At 32.1% G+C, this 17,558-nt stretch overlaps 1 protein-coding gene across 1 annotated transcript in view; it reads left to right on the forward strand.

The window, feature by feature from the left end:
- Positions 1 to 17,558, forward strand: part of LOC118193606 (agrin-like) — a 217,236-nt gene that overhangs the window by 98,639 nt on the left and 101,039 nt on the right. Inside the window, exons 4-6 of the mRNA XM_085810646.1 lie at positions 6,186 to 6,419; positions 13,060 to 13,275; positions 17,022 to 17,237. Of these exons, the coding sequence (XP_085666772.1) occupies positions 6,186 to 6,419; positions 13,060 to 13,275; positions 17,022 to 17,237 (666 nt within the window). The remainder of the gene's footprint in view (positions 1 to 6,185; positions 6,420 to 13,059; positions 13,276 to 17,021; positions 17,238 to 17,558) is intronic.

Raw genomic sequence — 17,558 nt, forward strand, 5'->3', positions numbered from 1 at the left:
CGTCAGCTTGAACTGATCCGGAATTTGAGGTTTATTGTTTTTCAAAGTACCTACAAACGACAATTTTTTTCATCTATTTCTCGTACTAACTCAAAACTTGAAAACCATTTGTCTGTGGTTACATTTCTTCCAGTGTTATCAATGGGTTCTGTCAACCTTTTTACAACATCTTGTGGTTTATTGCTTACGTAAAGAGACAATCTGGCTGCGCTCCAGCATAAATGCCCATATTGTATGTGTAAAACATACGAGCGTCTACCATGGCATAAATTTTTATGCCATATTTGTTCGGCTTTTTTGGGGAATGTATTGAATGAAACCACATCTTCCTCAAAATCCTTCTAATTTCTCATCGGTTGTGACATTCTCTCCAAGTGAATAGCAATTCTGGCAATTAGAGACAAACTTTTCAAAAATGTTTCTTATTGGAGCCAAGCGGTCGACTTCTCTTCGTTCTGCTCTTGTGTTTATGTCATCAAACCGTAAAGCTCTTAGTAAAAACAAAAATCTCTTCAAGTTCATTACTACTTTAAATTCCTCCATTCTCCACAGTTCCTCAAGATTCCAGAACTCTGTGACCATGATAAATACCAGCTAAGTAAAGTAAGCCCAAAAGAGCTTATTTCTGCCCATTCGTTTCTTTGCTGTCCCTTATACAAGAATAATTAGACTTCACGGAAGAAATAAACTTATTCGTATCTTCAGCGATGATTTCTATCAAACTATCAGTAAAGAGGCATTTCCATATATCCAAAATATCTGTTAGCTATTTAGCTTCACCGATGACTCCAGAAACATGAACACATATGTTACGAGGCGCTCGTTTAGTTTTCTTTTTATGCCATGTCCAAGAATCGATGACTTTTTCTGTTTTTCATTTGATGAGCTATATACATTTCGGAAGAATTATCATCATTATTTTCCTCTTCAGAATTGCCCTCTGCACTAATTTCCGATTCTGAATCACCTTTTTTGAAATTCGCTCTTCTTCATCTGTAATGCTTTCATCTAAAATAATGTCCTCATCGTCATCACTGTCACATAAAAGCATATTTCTTATAATCTCAAGATCCTTCGGATCATATGTCGAGCATTTTACCTTTAATCGCCATAACTGAAAAAAAAAGAACAAAAATATCATACATGGTCGCGCGTATGTGACGCATACAGTGCTTCTATTTTATCATTAAAAGTAATTATGCACACAAATTACACAAAATCATAAGATTTAGATGTAAAAGAATAAAGATTTTCTATAATAAAAAAGGAAATTAGATATAGCAAAAACTTACTTCAACGGTCGCGCGTATTTCTGGAATACAAATAGTAAATCTGCAGACTCGCATTAACCCCTCGAAATCCAGAAGACGACTGAAAGAAGGGCGAACGAAGAGGAGAGAATAGCCAAGAACACGCGGTCATAGCGCCTTCTGGTCTACGAAAAAAATTCAAAATTAAAATCTAGTGTATGTCACACATACGCGCGCCCGCTGGAAGGTTAAATAAAATTCACAAAATAGCCAGATGCCAAAGCATATGGCTTTAAATTTTAATTGATTAATCAAGAGTTCATTTAAATTTTATTTATTAGATTACAGTTTTTTCAGATTAAGCACACTAGAGCTATCTACCGAAGGTAAGAATCATCTAAGGAATGCAAGTAGTAATTAAGGAACTCATTTTCAAGGAAACGGCCTTATATTCATATTATACATGAAGAAAGCACGAAAAGACCCCCTTCATCCAACCTATTTGAAGAGATTTTGAGTCCGAACAAAAGTACCAGTTTTCAGCGGTTTTATTCTTTAGTTCACCGATGAACCTAGAGTTTTAAAAATTATTCACTGTTAAGCCGATGCGTGATTACTTTCCTGTTAGCCCCTTCAGAATGTTGCTTAAAGAACTGTACCCTAGCTACGTACAGACTTAGTGAGGTGTCTATAAGTGTTTCGAGTTCGCTGGTACTAAGGCATTTTCTGTAAAACATGCTAAATAAATCTCTGTGCAGCGTGAAATAAGCCGATTTTCCTTACGGAGTCTTCCACGAAGATATCTCTTCTAAGTCAGAGAGTCCTCAAGTTCACGGCCGTTCCAAATAATCTGATCTAATTGACTAGATTTAACCGGATCACTCGACGGTGATTTGTGTCTTTAACAGATTTAAATATGAAGAAAAACTTTAACTCAGTTAAGGAACCTATTTTCATGTATTACTTGCTAAAAGTACATTTTATTTCTTAGTATTTAAACTTCATGATTATAAATGATTTTACTGAATTTATTAATCATTTATGTGCAGTTGTTCACGAATTTTATAATTTCTGTATCTTCTGTTCCCAAGTCTGCTTTCGTTTAATTAATAGAGAGACTTTTAGCATTGAGTAAAAACTATAGGGATCGATTTGGTAAATTCTGCCTATAAAGCTATTTTCCTACTTTAGTGATATTTTCTTTTACTCATTTCCACTTGCCCGATTTTAAGTTTTAGTGCTCCTGTCACGCTGAAAATACAATCATCCTGATTTACATGCATAAACTTAAAACGTTTTCTTTTTATGCGTTCTTAGATTTGAAAAGTGTCAGGAATTAAATAAAGAGATTAGTTTTCTGAACTACAGTCTGAAAGTAGATTGTGCAAATCTGAAATAATCTTTATAAATTACTTAATTTTCTGAAATATTTATCGTGAATATCAAATGACGTTTTATCTCTCTAACATATTTTTAGAATCCTGACAGATTTTACCTTACATCATCCCGGAACTGACACTTAAGATTTCCAATTTTTTTTTTCTGTATTTTCCTTAAACAAATTCCCTTGATGCTTATAAAGAAGATGACGCTTTAATAGTGACATAACATAAAATATGATTTTCAGATTAAGCAAAATACTATAAAATTCGCTGAAATCTTCTGCAAAAGACTTGTTAAAGATATTCTTTGAATATATATTTATTTAAAATTTTACTGACGAGCAAGAAATAATTTAATTTTTGCTGTTAAATAAAGGAAATATTAGACAATTTATCATAACGATAACATGACACTTCGGAAGAAGTTGTTAATATCTGTATGCAGAATATTTATTTTATTTGTTTCGAAGAATTGCGTCAATGATGTATTACCTAACATTAATGTTGATGAATTTTAAAATTTATTTCAGTTCATGAAATTAAATTTAACGCATACATTTTATAATCTCAAAAGTATTATTTAATTTAAAGTCTTACTGAATTTAAATAGTTGAAGCTGAACCCGAAATTAATGATCACGGTCATTTTTTTTTCAATGAAATAAGTTTTATTGTGGCTGGAGTAATCTATTACCAGTAACTGGAGGGTTCCATAATTCCTTTACAAAAATATCAATCCTTAACAAAAACAAATTCAGCAATATAAATCGAAATGCTGCAAAATTTACTTTCTAGTAGTTACGTCGCCAATTTATTAATTAAATTAATTAATAAATTTCATTCAAAATTTAAAATTCATATAAATAAAAACAAATTTATTTCATTTCATACATAAAATAAATAGAATAAATAGTATAAAACTGACGCCCAACCGATATAGCGGTTAGCGTCGCTGACTGCCATGCCGAAGGATCTGGGTTCGAATCACGGAGAAGGCATGGATGTTTGTAAATGCCCGTGCGGCATGAGGGCAGGATAAATGTGCTCAAGGCTGTTGCCAACGGCAGGCGTAATCTTGCGCTCCTTGCCACGAGGTATTTCCGTGGTCTTGGGTTGACTATAGATAAGATAAGCGAGTATTAGTCAACAGCAACAAGTATAAAACTACCGGGTTGGTAAGAAAGTAATTTTGTATTTTTAGTGTGAAATAGAACTCAGTTTTTTCTATTAAAAAAATGAACTTTAATTAGTCAAATATCTTCCATTCTGTCACCTTTCTAGTAACTTCATGAATCCGTGGTGATAGAACTTCTGGTCTTTATCAGCAAAAACTCGTTATTTCCGAAATATTTAGCATTTAAGAAGTTTTTGTGAACTTTAAAATAAATGATAATCCGATGGTGCAAATGGGGGATGCGATGTCACTTCCCAACGAATCTCCAATAATTTTGTCGTGGTGGAATACGATTCCTTTGCCATTTGTCAAATTCTGGTCTTTTCTCTTTAATTGCTTCCTCCAATATCAACTTGTCGGCAGAAAACATCCGAGTTGATCATTTGATTGCTTGAAAGCAGCTCAAAATACGCAGCACGGTTGTAATTCCATTTTGCTGACAGCATGACTATTTTCTGATTCAATTTAGCTTTCCCTGTGATTTATGCTAGTTCATCATGCTTGGACTGTGATCTTTTCGATTAATATTATTGTTAAACGGTCCATTTTTCCTAACCAGTGATAATGCGTTTAAAATAATTTGGACTGTGTTACTTTTGAAATGCGTATCTCAAATAGTAATTCGTCATGTTAAGTGAATTTCTTTCATATCATGCGGATAACGAATATTGAACTTCTTAACGAGTTCAAGACATCGTATCTCATTTTCAATTGTTGTGTGTGATACATTTAACGTTTTTGCCATCTGTGCGCACGGTTATATGATGACCCGATTATGATTATGGCTTTAATTTTGTCTTCATCATCTTCGGAAAGTCGGCCAGAATATTGGTCATCTTCAAGCTGAAAATTTCCATCACGAAAATTTTTAAACCGCTTCTGTCACATACTTTCTGTTAAGCAATCAACACCATAAATTTCACATATTTCTTTGTGAGCCTCTGTCGCTTTCTTGCCTTTGTGAAAATTGAAAAAAAAAAAAAAAAAGTTTTAAAATGTTTATTTTTGCACTATTAAAACTGAACTTAAACTAACAGTTGTAAAGCAAAATACACGGAATTTATTTCTAAAACAACCTAAAAGTGCCAGTCGCCGAATCTCAAAAGAAAAAAAAATTCTAAAATTTACAGAAAAATAACAAAATGAACACAGCTAGCTATCTACCTGTATAAACCAAAATTACTGTCTTGCCAACCCAATACCTTCAGGTAATATAAGATGAAACATATATACGCTATACACCGTTTAAACTTATTTTCTGCAATAGAAGTGAGGAAATTCTATTTTTTCTTTTATCCTACTTTGTTCTGAAGATTACACAGATTAAAAAGAAAAATATATGTATATAAAACTTACTGAAAATACATTATTCATTCAAATGAAATACTGAGTTTATGTTTTATATGCCTAAACATGTTTCAATTTATATTTCAACTAACGACAATTAAAATTTTCTTTTTCGTTTCTTTTCTTTTTATTTATTAATGAAATTTTTGAAACTAAACGCTTAATCTTTTTAATGCCCTAAAAGGTAATATGATTTTTTTACTTACATATAGCAAAACTGTTAGCTGTTTTATAAGGAAATATTGCCTTACATCATATGTGATGTCGTGGTGTCGAAGCATACCCAGCTAGCAGTTGACAGATTCGTGGTTTGAATACTATTGAGCACATATTTGATTTTTCGTCTTTCCCGTTCCAAAAAACTTAAACGTTTCTAAAAGTAAATTAAATCTAACTTTAGATATTATTTTTTTTCTTAAAAATTTAAGTAATTAAATCACACATATATATATTTATATATAATATTTGTTGGTTTACAGTTTGTAGTAAATTTAAAGTTTGAACGAAACACGTAACCTAAACACGTGACTAAAAGCACAGTAGGGTTAGTTATACCTTGTCTTATAAGGTATTTCTCGCGCCTTCTTAGTGTGCCTTCGTGGTGTAGTGGTCTGCATGCCGGGCGCGTATTCCAGAGTTTCGTGGTTCGATTCCCGGCGAAGGCGTTACTCATTTTTCATATCTCCTACTTCCAACAAGTACCTAATGACTCTACAGTCTGAGAAAAAAAAAAGAACAGGCCATCCGTGTAAATGGAATTTCTAAAATCTAGAATCAGAAATTCTACTTGAAGGTTTACTGTATATGAAAAATATTTTGGGTAAAGTATACTAAATAAATAAATAGGAAATGTATGAGATGTGACTTAGATAAAATAATATATTATATTCTTAGAACTCTCTTTAGAAAAGTTAAGAATCAAAAGGGAAATATGTTTAAAGAAACATTGAGTTAAAACTCACATTTTGAAAACGTTTTGAATGAAATCAATGATTAAATTCAGTGATTAAAATTTATAATTCTTTCATCATAGATTTGAAAGATCCATGTGAGGAGAAGGAGTGTCATTTTGGAGCTCAATGTCAACCCTCTTTGGACGGTAGGTCAGCGGAATGTATTTGTCCAGAAAAATGTGCTACTTACGGCGACAGCAGGTCAAGGCCAGTGTGTGGCACAGATGGCAAAGATTACCCGAATGTATGCGAAATGAGAAGAACGTCCTGTCTTGAGATGAGAGAGATAGACGTCAGATACAAAGGCCGCTGCGGTATGATATTAAATTTAATATCTATGTAACAACATTGATTTGATCAATGGGCATTGGATAACATGAAATCAGACTTTTTGTTACTGATAGAATGTGTATTAATTGAAGCAGATGCTTTAGAAAGAAAATATAGAGACCAAGAGTAGTGTGAATATTTGAAGAAAACAGGAAATGCTATATAATTTTCAGAAATAGCATTAAAATCGGCTATTCATTCACAGACCTGAGAGCCACAAAGCTGAGAATATTTTAACCGAGTTTTAGATATGCCTTTTCAGCTAAGGTTAATAGTTTTTTTCTATTTTACAATTGTCTGAAAAGAATATATAGAAATGAATAGAAATGATATAGAAATGAATTTCTTGAATTTTCTCGTAAATTTCATATCATGTAAAATCTTATCTGAAATGAATTTTCAGTATTTCCAATTTATAAAGAGCATAAATAAAGTAAAACAGCGTGTAAACATATTAATAAACTCATTTATGAAGTACTGATTTATTTTTATTAACTAGTTATTTTATGTTAGTGATCTTTACTGTCTTTCTGTCTCTCCGTTTCTCTGACAGAATGTTAATTTATAATTCGCGTGTATTCAAATGAGGTAGAAAGAGATAGTATATAAAAGAAGGTTTTAGATCGTACAATCGGAGCGTGTTGCGCCTGCTGAAGGCCACGTTATTAGTTGAATCACTTGATAACTTGATAGCAGTTTATCTACGGCGTTGCGTTACTCTTGCCATTAGGTTTGTCCCTTCGATTTTAGATTTAATCCAACTTGCGCGCATTTTCTCTGTGTAGCCTTTGGGCTAAATTACAATTTACCTAGGATATTTAATTTTTTTTTTTTTTTTTTTTTTTTTTTAAATCTACGCCATAAATGTTGGTTGTTTATGTAAGCAGAAACTGTACCTGCTATTGACTTATCTTAGTTAATAAAAGGCTTTTTACACCCTTTCCAAGTCTCTGTTGTAATTTCCAAGATATAGCGAGAAGTCCCTTGAGTCTTCCGTAATTCTCACTCACTTTACGTTACGAAAGTGACTGAGACTCTACATTCATTGAAAGTTCACGAATAGATTATTCTTCATTTTGATACTTGATATACGGCGTTGGAAAGGTATTTTATTAACACCAAGTATGCAGATGTTTATGTAACTATTACTAGATGTATCGATATATGTAAGAAGAATGTATGTGTGTTTGTTTCTTCGCGATTAATTCAATCATTACTATAGCTATCGTCACCCAAACTTTCTACAGTTTTTCCTGAGTTATGGGAAAGGTCGACGTCCACTTCTCGTCCCCCCCCCAAACAGTAGCTAAAATCAGATATATTAATTAAAAACTCTGAAAACGCTAACTTTCGCTCTCATTTTTCCGAGTGGCAACAATCTCGCACGCTAGAGATAACAATCTGCTTTATTTCGAAATGTGCTGCCAATGCTCGCTTTCAAATCCTAAAGCTTGCTAATAAAAAATTTCTAAGTTTTACAATGAAATAAAAATAACATTGCCAAACATTAAATACATTATTTTTAATTCCAAAAATTCGTGGAAAGCCATTTCGACTATTCCCATCTTCGTACGACTTTAATCAGCCGAAAGAATCTCTGCAGATAAGACTGATTTTCGCATTCATTTTTCCGAGTGGCAACAGTCTCGCGTGTTGTAGATAAAGCTGCTTTATTACGTAAAGTGTTGCTACAGCTCGCTTTCAAATCGTAGAGTTTGTTAATCAAAAATTAGTAAATTTTACAAAATCTATAAAGAAGAATGTCTGTTTGTGTGTTTGTTTGTTTGTTCGCATTATTGATTTCTCATCAATTATGATAAATGTTTCGCCACATTTAATCCACTAAAATTGAATATAGGTGAGATATTGGATGGAACTTGGAGCTTTTGCGACCATTTCATTAGAAAGACGTAAATCATTAAAAAGTACGTGCCATTATTGCTGATATAATGAGAAAAAATTAGCTTATTTTTCTATCGAAAATTTTTTAATTTATTTTCGATATCGTATCAGAAAAATGTGTGATTATGGGCCGTATTTTTTTGCATCGTTGTTACAGAAGGATTACAGCGGATTATTACAGAAGGATTACTTTGTTGTTAGATACATTACTCTCAATGTAACTTAACTGGCATCGGGTACTTTCGGCTAGTTAAAAATAAGGTAAAAGCAATAGTACTTTCAAATGTATTGTTTTAAAACCACTCAGTTTGTTACTTCAATAAACGACGTACTGTGATAACATAAAAGACAAAGATTTCAAAGTCAAGCACTTTCAGCGCTGACGATTTGCCAAGCCTTGTATAGGTTTAATTCTATTGTAACGTGACATTATTCGAAAGTTATGCTGATTAAGGTATACATATTTCCACCATCAAACTACAGTTACTTACATGAACACAAAACTTGGCAAAACTACATAATTTTAAAATATTTGATTTTGCGTTGTTAAAATTTAAGAACTATTCATTAGTATATATACACAAATTCTTCTAATTTTACGCCCAGGATAAATCAGTCTGGATTCCTTCAAATGTTAAAAACGTGCATGGCGTTATAAAAAGCTGCATGACTGTTGATAAAAATTAATACTTATTTGTTAGCCTTAATATAAACTTAACGGAAATCAGTGTTACTCTAAACTGAGAAACGAGAACACTGTTAAACACTGTTATTCCATTGAAACGTTAAAGTAGAATTCACTACGGGGCTTAGAGAACATGGCTATGGAAGGTAACGAGACGATAGGAGTAGCACTTTTAAATACTGAAGGGACTTAAATCAATGGATTACATGGCTTCGGGACGAGGATTCTTAGGAATATTAATCAGGAACATCTTTCGTGTTTTAAGAATGAGTGTTTAGAAAAATGTCTAAGGGTGTCTGTAGTCCTCAAATTAAATTCTTTTCTTTTCCTGGAAGACTTAGTTTGAGTCCTGTTAGGAACGTGTTATTTATAAAGAAGCTTGTTATTCCAGAAAGAATCTGAATTAGTTAATTGAAGCGAATTGTTACTAAAAACGTCTTATACGAAAGTTTCCCTCAGGCGGTCTAGGTTAGCTATTCAAACAGTTTAAGGGAACTTAGGTGGTTTGCAATTCATTCTTATTTATCTGCAAATTGTTCACTCAAAGTTAACCATCCGCCCTGAAGTCACGGTGAAGCTACTGACATATCATATTTATATACAAAAAAGAACTTTTCGAAGAAGGCAAAATTCTTAAAACCTGGAAAATTGCATGGTTATTCTCATTCCTCACGAGATAAATTTTTAAATTTATCTTCCAGACTACTGCAATATATTCCTTATAATAAACTGAGCAGTTTAAAAAAATGTACATACTTCTCAGTAATGTCATTAGTGTAACATGTATTAACATATCAATTAACACGTCATCAATGTAACATCTATTAACATAATCAATAAAAGAATTCTCCAATGTCATACTTTACATACCTTGGCTAAAAGAAATTATGTTTAACACTGTGTTATACATTTTAGTCACTTGGTTCACACATTTAGTCTTGGATACAATTTTTTACTGATGTTCTTATACCGTCTGTGAAACTAATAATGAGCAAAAAGGCTCAACTTAGCATAAATACATTTGCAGATTACAGTTTCGTAGTTTCAAAGTAAGCTTCTTCAGCTGCAATAACGAAAATGATGACAGGTAAACATATGCCAGCAAGAGAATAATAGATATAAATTTAAGAAATTTCTAGTTAAATGACAGAAAAGGAAGTCACTGGCGCCATCTCTTTATGGAAACATGAATAAAAAGTGGCTAAGAAATAATTTCTTGAAAAACTAAAGAGTGATTATATTTCAGAACACTAACCAAAATTGGAAGATTTTTATGTATGTGAAACGCCTCCATAAATGCCAGAAAAATCTAATTTTCCATTGGAAAACGTTTTAATGCTAATCCTCACTGGTAAGGAGTCTTATAGGTCCTCAAATATTATATCTGGATTGGGCAAAATTTCGCAAAATTTTGTGGCAGAAAAAAATGACAAGAAGGGAAACTTATCCAAAATACTTGTTTATACATCACATTTTACTCTTATGATTTTCTCTTTCTACCTCACGTAATGCGCCTTTTAAGGATTTTCGTCCTTTATCGTATCATTTAGAAACTTCTTTTTTATGGCACATCGTTTAAGGTATGGACAGATAGCAAGGTGCTTTGTGCAAATAAAACTGAATTAGTAATGATAGTTATTACTGAAACTGACTTAAATGAATCTATTTTTTGGTATTTTTTAACCTGCCAGTACTGTTATAATCTCCACTCAGAAAAGGTATACATCGCGTAAAAAAAACTGCATGTTTTAAGGATTAGTGGTTCAGTACGGGATTATAATTGTAATTGTTATTAAACTTATCGATAATAAAATATTAGCGCAGCGTAACTCCGAGAATTTTACGCACAAATACAGGGTGTCTGTACAGAGTATTCAGTCTCTGTAAATTTACATAGCGAAACTCCAAAGACGATAGGACTAAATCACACCTGTGATGCTTTCAAACGTATTGAAAGAGATAGAGCAGCTGTTCCCAATTTTTTAGACTTGTCCTTTTCATACGCAATTCCTCTAAGTGAGCCCTTTACGCCTATCTTGTTCATTTCAGTCAATGATGTATAAGAATAACTGAGCAAAGGTAGAAATGCATATAAATGGTAAGCAAACGTAAAGTAAAGAGATATCTAAGTAGTTGTTTAATGTCCAAGAAATCAAATGATATTTCGAAAAAATTTAATTTACCATAATATCTCGGTTTCTTCTTAATGTAATACTGTCCAAAGTTGGAAGCACATACGGGTTCTTCGAAATTTCAATAAATTAAACCAGTTTGTGCTTACAACAGATATTTCACACTGTTGCTAAGGGCATCATATTTAGGTTGCTTAAATAATTTCGATTCCGCAAGCTATTTCTTACATGCAATTTACTTCAAATATATATTAGTTCATTATTCTATATTTTAAATTTTTATTAGTCATTATAGAAGACAATTAAAATGTAACTCTATACGTATGCAACTACAATGCAGTGTAGGGCTAAATGAATCATAACATAGAAACGTAGGAAAGTTTCATGAGGCACTTGTGGTTGCATTTTTGTACAGAGTTTTCTAATTTTAGGTTCAGTTTTTCTAATTTTTCTCTAATTTTAGGTTATAATTCCTGTCAAATGCCTTGTTCTGAAATGACCCGGATTCTTTGCATATTGCTTTGGTATTTGCATAGACAGAAGATCCTGCTTTACAGGGATATGCAGTTGAGAACGACAACAGCATTCATTTTTGCTTTCTCAAACAAGCTTTTGAATTTATTCTTTTATGCAGCCGAAATTCTGGATTACTTTTAGTTTGCTGAGTGATTAAAATCTGTGGAGATATCGTATTCCTTCCATCAACATTTGAGTAGTCTTGATAAGTTGAGTTTAAAGTTTACGCTGAACGTATTTAGTTTAGTATCCATTCAAAGTCATTCAAGCACATTCTCTTGAGCTGTCAAAAAAAATTCAAATGGGACTTTCGAAGTTTCTAGATGCTCGTGGATATTGTTCTCTACTTTTTCTTGAAACTTGATGTTATTTTCTTCCAATAAAGCTTTTGTAAGAAAGATGCAGTCATTATTTCCGTTCACCAAGTACCTAATAAATACGTAAGTTTTTCTTAAAAGATGAGTGGCATATGCAGACACTGTGGTATTTTCCCCAAGCAATCGTAAATTCATTTGGTACATTCTTCTACAAATTTCGAACATAAGCCCTTTTGCAAACATAGTCTTCATTGCTTTAAAAATTCTTCAATGCAAGCTTATGGTCCGTTAAAAATGTTTATGTTATGATTGTAGAGACTTTAGGTATTTTTTGGAAGCAGGCAAAATGAAAAAAATAAAACGGTTTGATTCCCGGCGAAGGCTATATCATAAAATTATCGCCATGAACATTCATAGTGATGTGACTTCAAATCAACTAGTCATCCCTTTTATGTGGGGCTAATTTTCGAGAAGCTTCAAGCAGATTCCTGGAATACTCAGATGAACGAGAATAAACGAGAAACTTCTCCAATGTGCATTTCTAAGGAATGGTCAAGTATCGTCTATCAGGCGACACACGAAGTTGAACTTAGCAAATTTCCGCGTTCAGAATGTAGTTACTATGAATGATGAAAAGTACTTCTTAAAAGCTCTAGTATGATTTTGCAGTTTCGTTACTCATTTTTTTAAATATGTTCTACTTATTTTCAGCTTTTTTGCACATTTAAAAAAATGCTTTCTAATTCATTTTTTAAACATTTTTTTAAAAATTATATTTGCAAAGGCATATGAGCCAGCGAGTAAATGTTTACAGAATGTGATTAAAATGTTCTAGCTTATTATAATGCAAATGGTTCTGCAATTTATATCTTCATGTTCAATGGAAAACCCCGAAATATAAAGATCGAAATAATTTTTGACACAATTTGTATTATTACTGGTTTTCAGTAAGATAAATATATAATGCATTTATCCTCTTTTTTTTTTTTTTTTTTTTTTTTTTTTTTTGCTGTATAAGATTGTCAAAAAGGAGAAGTAAATGATTTTCTAATGAAATGCCTTATATTTCTAGATCCATGTGAGAAAGTAAAATGTCCTGCTTATCAGGTTTGCCAATTAGACGAGAACAGGAACCCTGCTTGCAGGTGCAATGACGTATGCACTATGGATTTTAGACCAGTATGCGGATCAGACGGACAGACATACGCCAATGAATGCGCTTTAAGAGCTGAATCTTGCAAAATGCAAAAGAATATTCGAGTCATTTACTCAGGAGACTGCAGCTCTGGTAATTTCATTGAAATAATTCTTTGAATCTTGTCTGAAAGGATTCTAAATAAAACATCTTTCTTTCTCTTTATATATTATTATCATAACTCTCTTATATATCTCTGTTTATCTATTATTATTATTATCTCTCTCTCTTTATATATTTATATATCTCTCTTTATATATTATTACTGAATCTTTCATTGCATATTATTATTTTATCATTTCATCATTTATTATTTTATAAAAGATACAGTTTTTACTTATTAATTCTTTTTAAAAATATGTTACTCTAATACGTCTCAGTTACTTCAAAGGAGTATTTTAAAACTTATTCTTCTTTAGTATATATGTACTTTTTTAATTTTGAAAGGTTTTTATGCTACAAAATGTGAATTTTACTAGTTTATTTAAAATTTACATATAATAAAGCAGTTGACAGTAAATAACAAATTTAACAGAAAATACTTCTGTGCGTTACGGGTTCTGGAGATGCCCCTAGTAATTACACTGGATGTAAACGAAGTAACTGGCTGTTTGTTGAAATAAATTAATGAGCTACAGCAAAGCAAACAGCTGTAAATATCTCAAGGAGGAAACCAAACATAAGACAAATTTTTTCTTAATAAGCAAAGAATTTCGAGGGTCATCAAAATTACTCACAGAACAAGGTCTAAAGCAATAACCACTGAGTAGACGTCTAATATTTTGAGCTAAATCATTCAGTTAATTACTTACTTGACTATGCGCAGTCGTATTTATAGGATTGCCCAGTACTTCTAGAAAACAGGAAATAACGCTTCTATTGCTCCAAAAAAGCATTTTCCGAAATTTCACCAAGTTGGCGAGAAATCGTTATAAGTCGCCAAGGGAGTATTTGCTCCTATCTTTTACTCTGCTTGGGTTAATTGTACAATTCAAATGTCGTTCTGCTTAGAATTACGAGACCTAAAACATAATATACGAAATAAACGCTTATAAAGAATACAAGTGGACGCAAGTTCCATTAAACAAAAATACACAAAATTATTGCATAAATGTACTAAATAAAGGCAATGTATAACGCTATGAATATGCATGAAACCGAAAGCGCTGTATAAATTAACAAAAATACTTACATTATACAATAATGTCATCATGCCCTATTCTGTGTGAGGCTTTTTTTACGCTTATATGATAAAGTATTATAAATTAGAGTTATTTATTAAATATAAATGCCAATGCATTTGTGGTCTATGAAGATTATTAAGTAGTTAATAATGTGTGTGTGTGTGTGATTATGGCAAAGCCTCGAGGGCTATCTGCCTAAGGGGAGGGATGCCTTCGTGGAGGACTTTCTAAGGGAAACTGGCTCGTATACACGTTACACATGGGGAAAACCACGAAAACGCCCATGCAGCCAGCCCGTTCGCGGGATTCGAACCTCGGACCGAACTACCAGTGTTCAGCGACTTTACCGCTCGGCCGCTGGTGGGCCTAAGGAGTTAATAATGACACTACAACTATTTATAAAGTTCTACATACTATGCATTTATCTTAATATGTAAAGAAGTATCGTGTTTGTCAAATCTGATGTGCAGATTCAAGATGTTGTGTAGCGAATAGTTCATGCTTTTGCAAGCGCGTATTCTAGCTTCTTTAAGTACATGAGCTACAAAATGCAAATGCAAACAAATAATGTAGAATTATGAACTATTCCCCCAGTTTACTAAGGCAACCCTTCAAATAATTTTCTTCGGGAGTTTCGAATCTTGTAAAAATATCTATTATGCTAAAATTATGAAAATTTTGGAAAAAATTGAAAATTTGACTAAAATGAAAAGAATTGGAGATCTATGGAATGTTCGACAAGCACCATGGAAATAATTATGAGTCATTATATTAAACAAAGTCTGAAAACAAATGAATAAATAAAGTTAACGGTATGTAGACAAATAAAAAGAAAATGGTTTATACGTTAAAAAAGCAAAATCTAGAAATGATGGCAAGAACAAAGTAATTTCAAATGCTTCGGAAAGAATTTAATTTTTTTCAAGCAAATTTAAGATTATTTGCTAAACTTTTCATGAAAAATACTTTCCAACATACCAAATCAATAATTAATTATTTTACTGCATACATAAAGTCACGTACGCAGATTGCTCTGTAAAATACGAATACAGTATAAATGTTTCTTAATTATCAATCTTCATATGGCTGCAACTCAAAGAGCAAATTTTGACTTAAAATTCTTTTATAAATCTGATTTTCCTCTGTTGATACTTTAAATATATTTCAGCTTTGAAACGAAAGATTAAAATAAATGATTCGTATTTAAATTCACTTCGTCTAGTAGAGAAAATATGCTTTTTATGTTGAGATATAGCAGATTATATAAAATGCTAGCTTGCAAGCCCACCAGATGAGCGGCCAAAGCAAAACTTATATATTCTATGTACACCTGAAACGAAAGTATCTAAAAACATTTCAATATTAAATGAATTGCGTTCTTTCTTTCTAAGCTTCGTTCTTTCTTTCCAAAATTTCTACGAACACATGCAATCGCGTACTTTCTTCCACGCCTGAATATGACCTTATATTATAATAATGTATTTAATGTTTGACAATGCTATTTTTAGTCTAAAGGGGCTTTGTCTTTGAAGCACTATCGTTTTCGTTTTGCGATTTTATGTTGGTTCACTATAAATGACCATTTCACTTTTCAAACTGCTGCCACCAAATGTTAGAGTGCTGCATTATATTTGAAGAAATTAAATAATGACAAATCTGCATAAATGTATGCATATTTCTCGCATTGTGATAAAACAACGGTACATAGAGCCATCGAACTTTTAATGACATAATAATACTGCGAATATGGGCATGTGGAAGCCCAAATTTGGAATTTGTTTCGTTACCGATTTCATATTTTGCAAAACTTCAACGAATTTTTAATTAACAAACTCAAGAATTTCAAAGCGAGCCATGGCAACGTTGTACAGAAAAAACATTTTTACCTCCAGCGCGCGGTACTGTGTATTGGAAATTCTAAAGGATATGCTCAATTTAAAACTATTTTGCGATATTGCTCTTGAAATGAATTTTATGGTTTAAGTGCGAAGAACGTGGTATTTAATAACTAAAGGTAACAGATAAAATGTTAAATTAACATCTCTTTGGACGTAATTTAAAATCTGAAACCTTTCAGATTTTAGTTTTTTTTTTTTATTTCCTATTTTGTAAAATTTACAAATATTTGATTAAAAACTCTACCTCTTTAAAGCGAGAAGTGGCAATATATTTCGAAATAAAGCATATTTTTATCTCCAGCTCACGAGACAATTGCCTCTCGGAAAAGGAGAGCAAATTAACGTTTAAAAAAATTAACGTTAAATAACGTTAAAAAAATTAACGTTTTTAGAGTTTTTAATTAATAGCTCGGCTGATTTAAAGCCGTACGAAAATGATAATGGTCAAAATGGCTTCCCACAAATTTTTGGAATCCTGGGGTACCTCTCTCGAAACTCAATTCCCCGCTGTTCCGGAAGAAATAATGCCACAAACAAACAAACAGTCTCACGCAGCTTTTTAATAGTAGAGATTTTAAAGTGCATAATATTTTATTGAAAATTTTAGTGTATTTTATAAGCTGGAGTCCAAACGTATCCCTACTACTTCAAAAATGTCATTAGTAACTTTTCAGTTTTCTTTTCGTTCCAATTAATAATTCCAGTATTCTTTAATTTACAATAATTTTACTTCCTAATTTTGTAATTATTTTTTCAGGTTCGAACCCTTGTGACCTCATCAGATGCGGTCCTGGTCAAGAATGCGACATTGACAGATTTGGAATAGCTTCTTGTCAATGCCCACAAGTATGCGAACCAAAAATGCAACCAGTATGCGGCTCTAATGGAAGAACTTACGACAACGAATGCGCGTTAAAGAGGCAATCGTGTCTCTTAAGGCAAGAACTTACAGTTGTGCACAAAGGAGAATGCGGTAAATCGATATGATTGATTTCGCTCTATTTAATTTTGGGAAATGTAATTAAATTTCTGTAATAAGTTCGTATTTTTATTATTCTAGAAAGAGAAATACATTTTTTTCTACCGATTTTTAAATGTGAGTAAGGGAAAAAAATCATCTTTGAGATATTAATTCACAGTTTTGAAATATCTTGTTTCAAACGAAATAAAAAATTTCAAACATAATTAGTTTTTGTAGGAATTTAATTCTTGGTAAGAATTACGATGGGAGAAAAAACGATTCCCCCCCTTTTTTTTTCATTTGTTCTTGCTTGTGTTACTCTAGAAACATAAA

This window comes from Stegodyphus dumicola, chromosome 2 (assembly GCF_044657685.1).
Source record: "Stegodyphus dumicola isolate Sdum_Otavi_A_Nest chromosome 2, ASM4465768v1".
NCBI lineage: Eukaryota > Metazoa > Arthropoda > Arachnida > Araneae > Eresidae > Stegodyphus > Stegodyphus dumicola.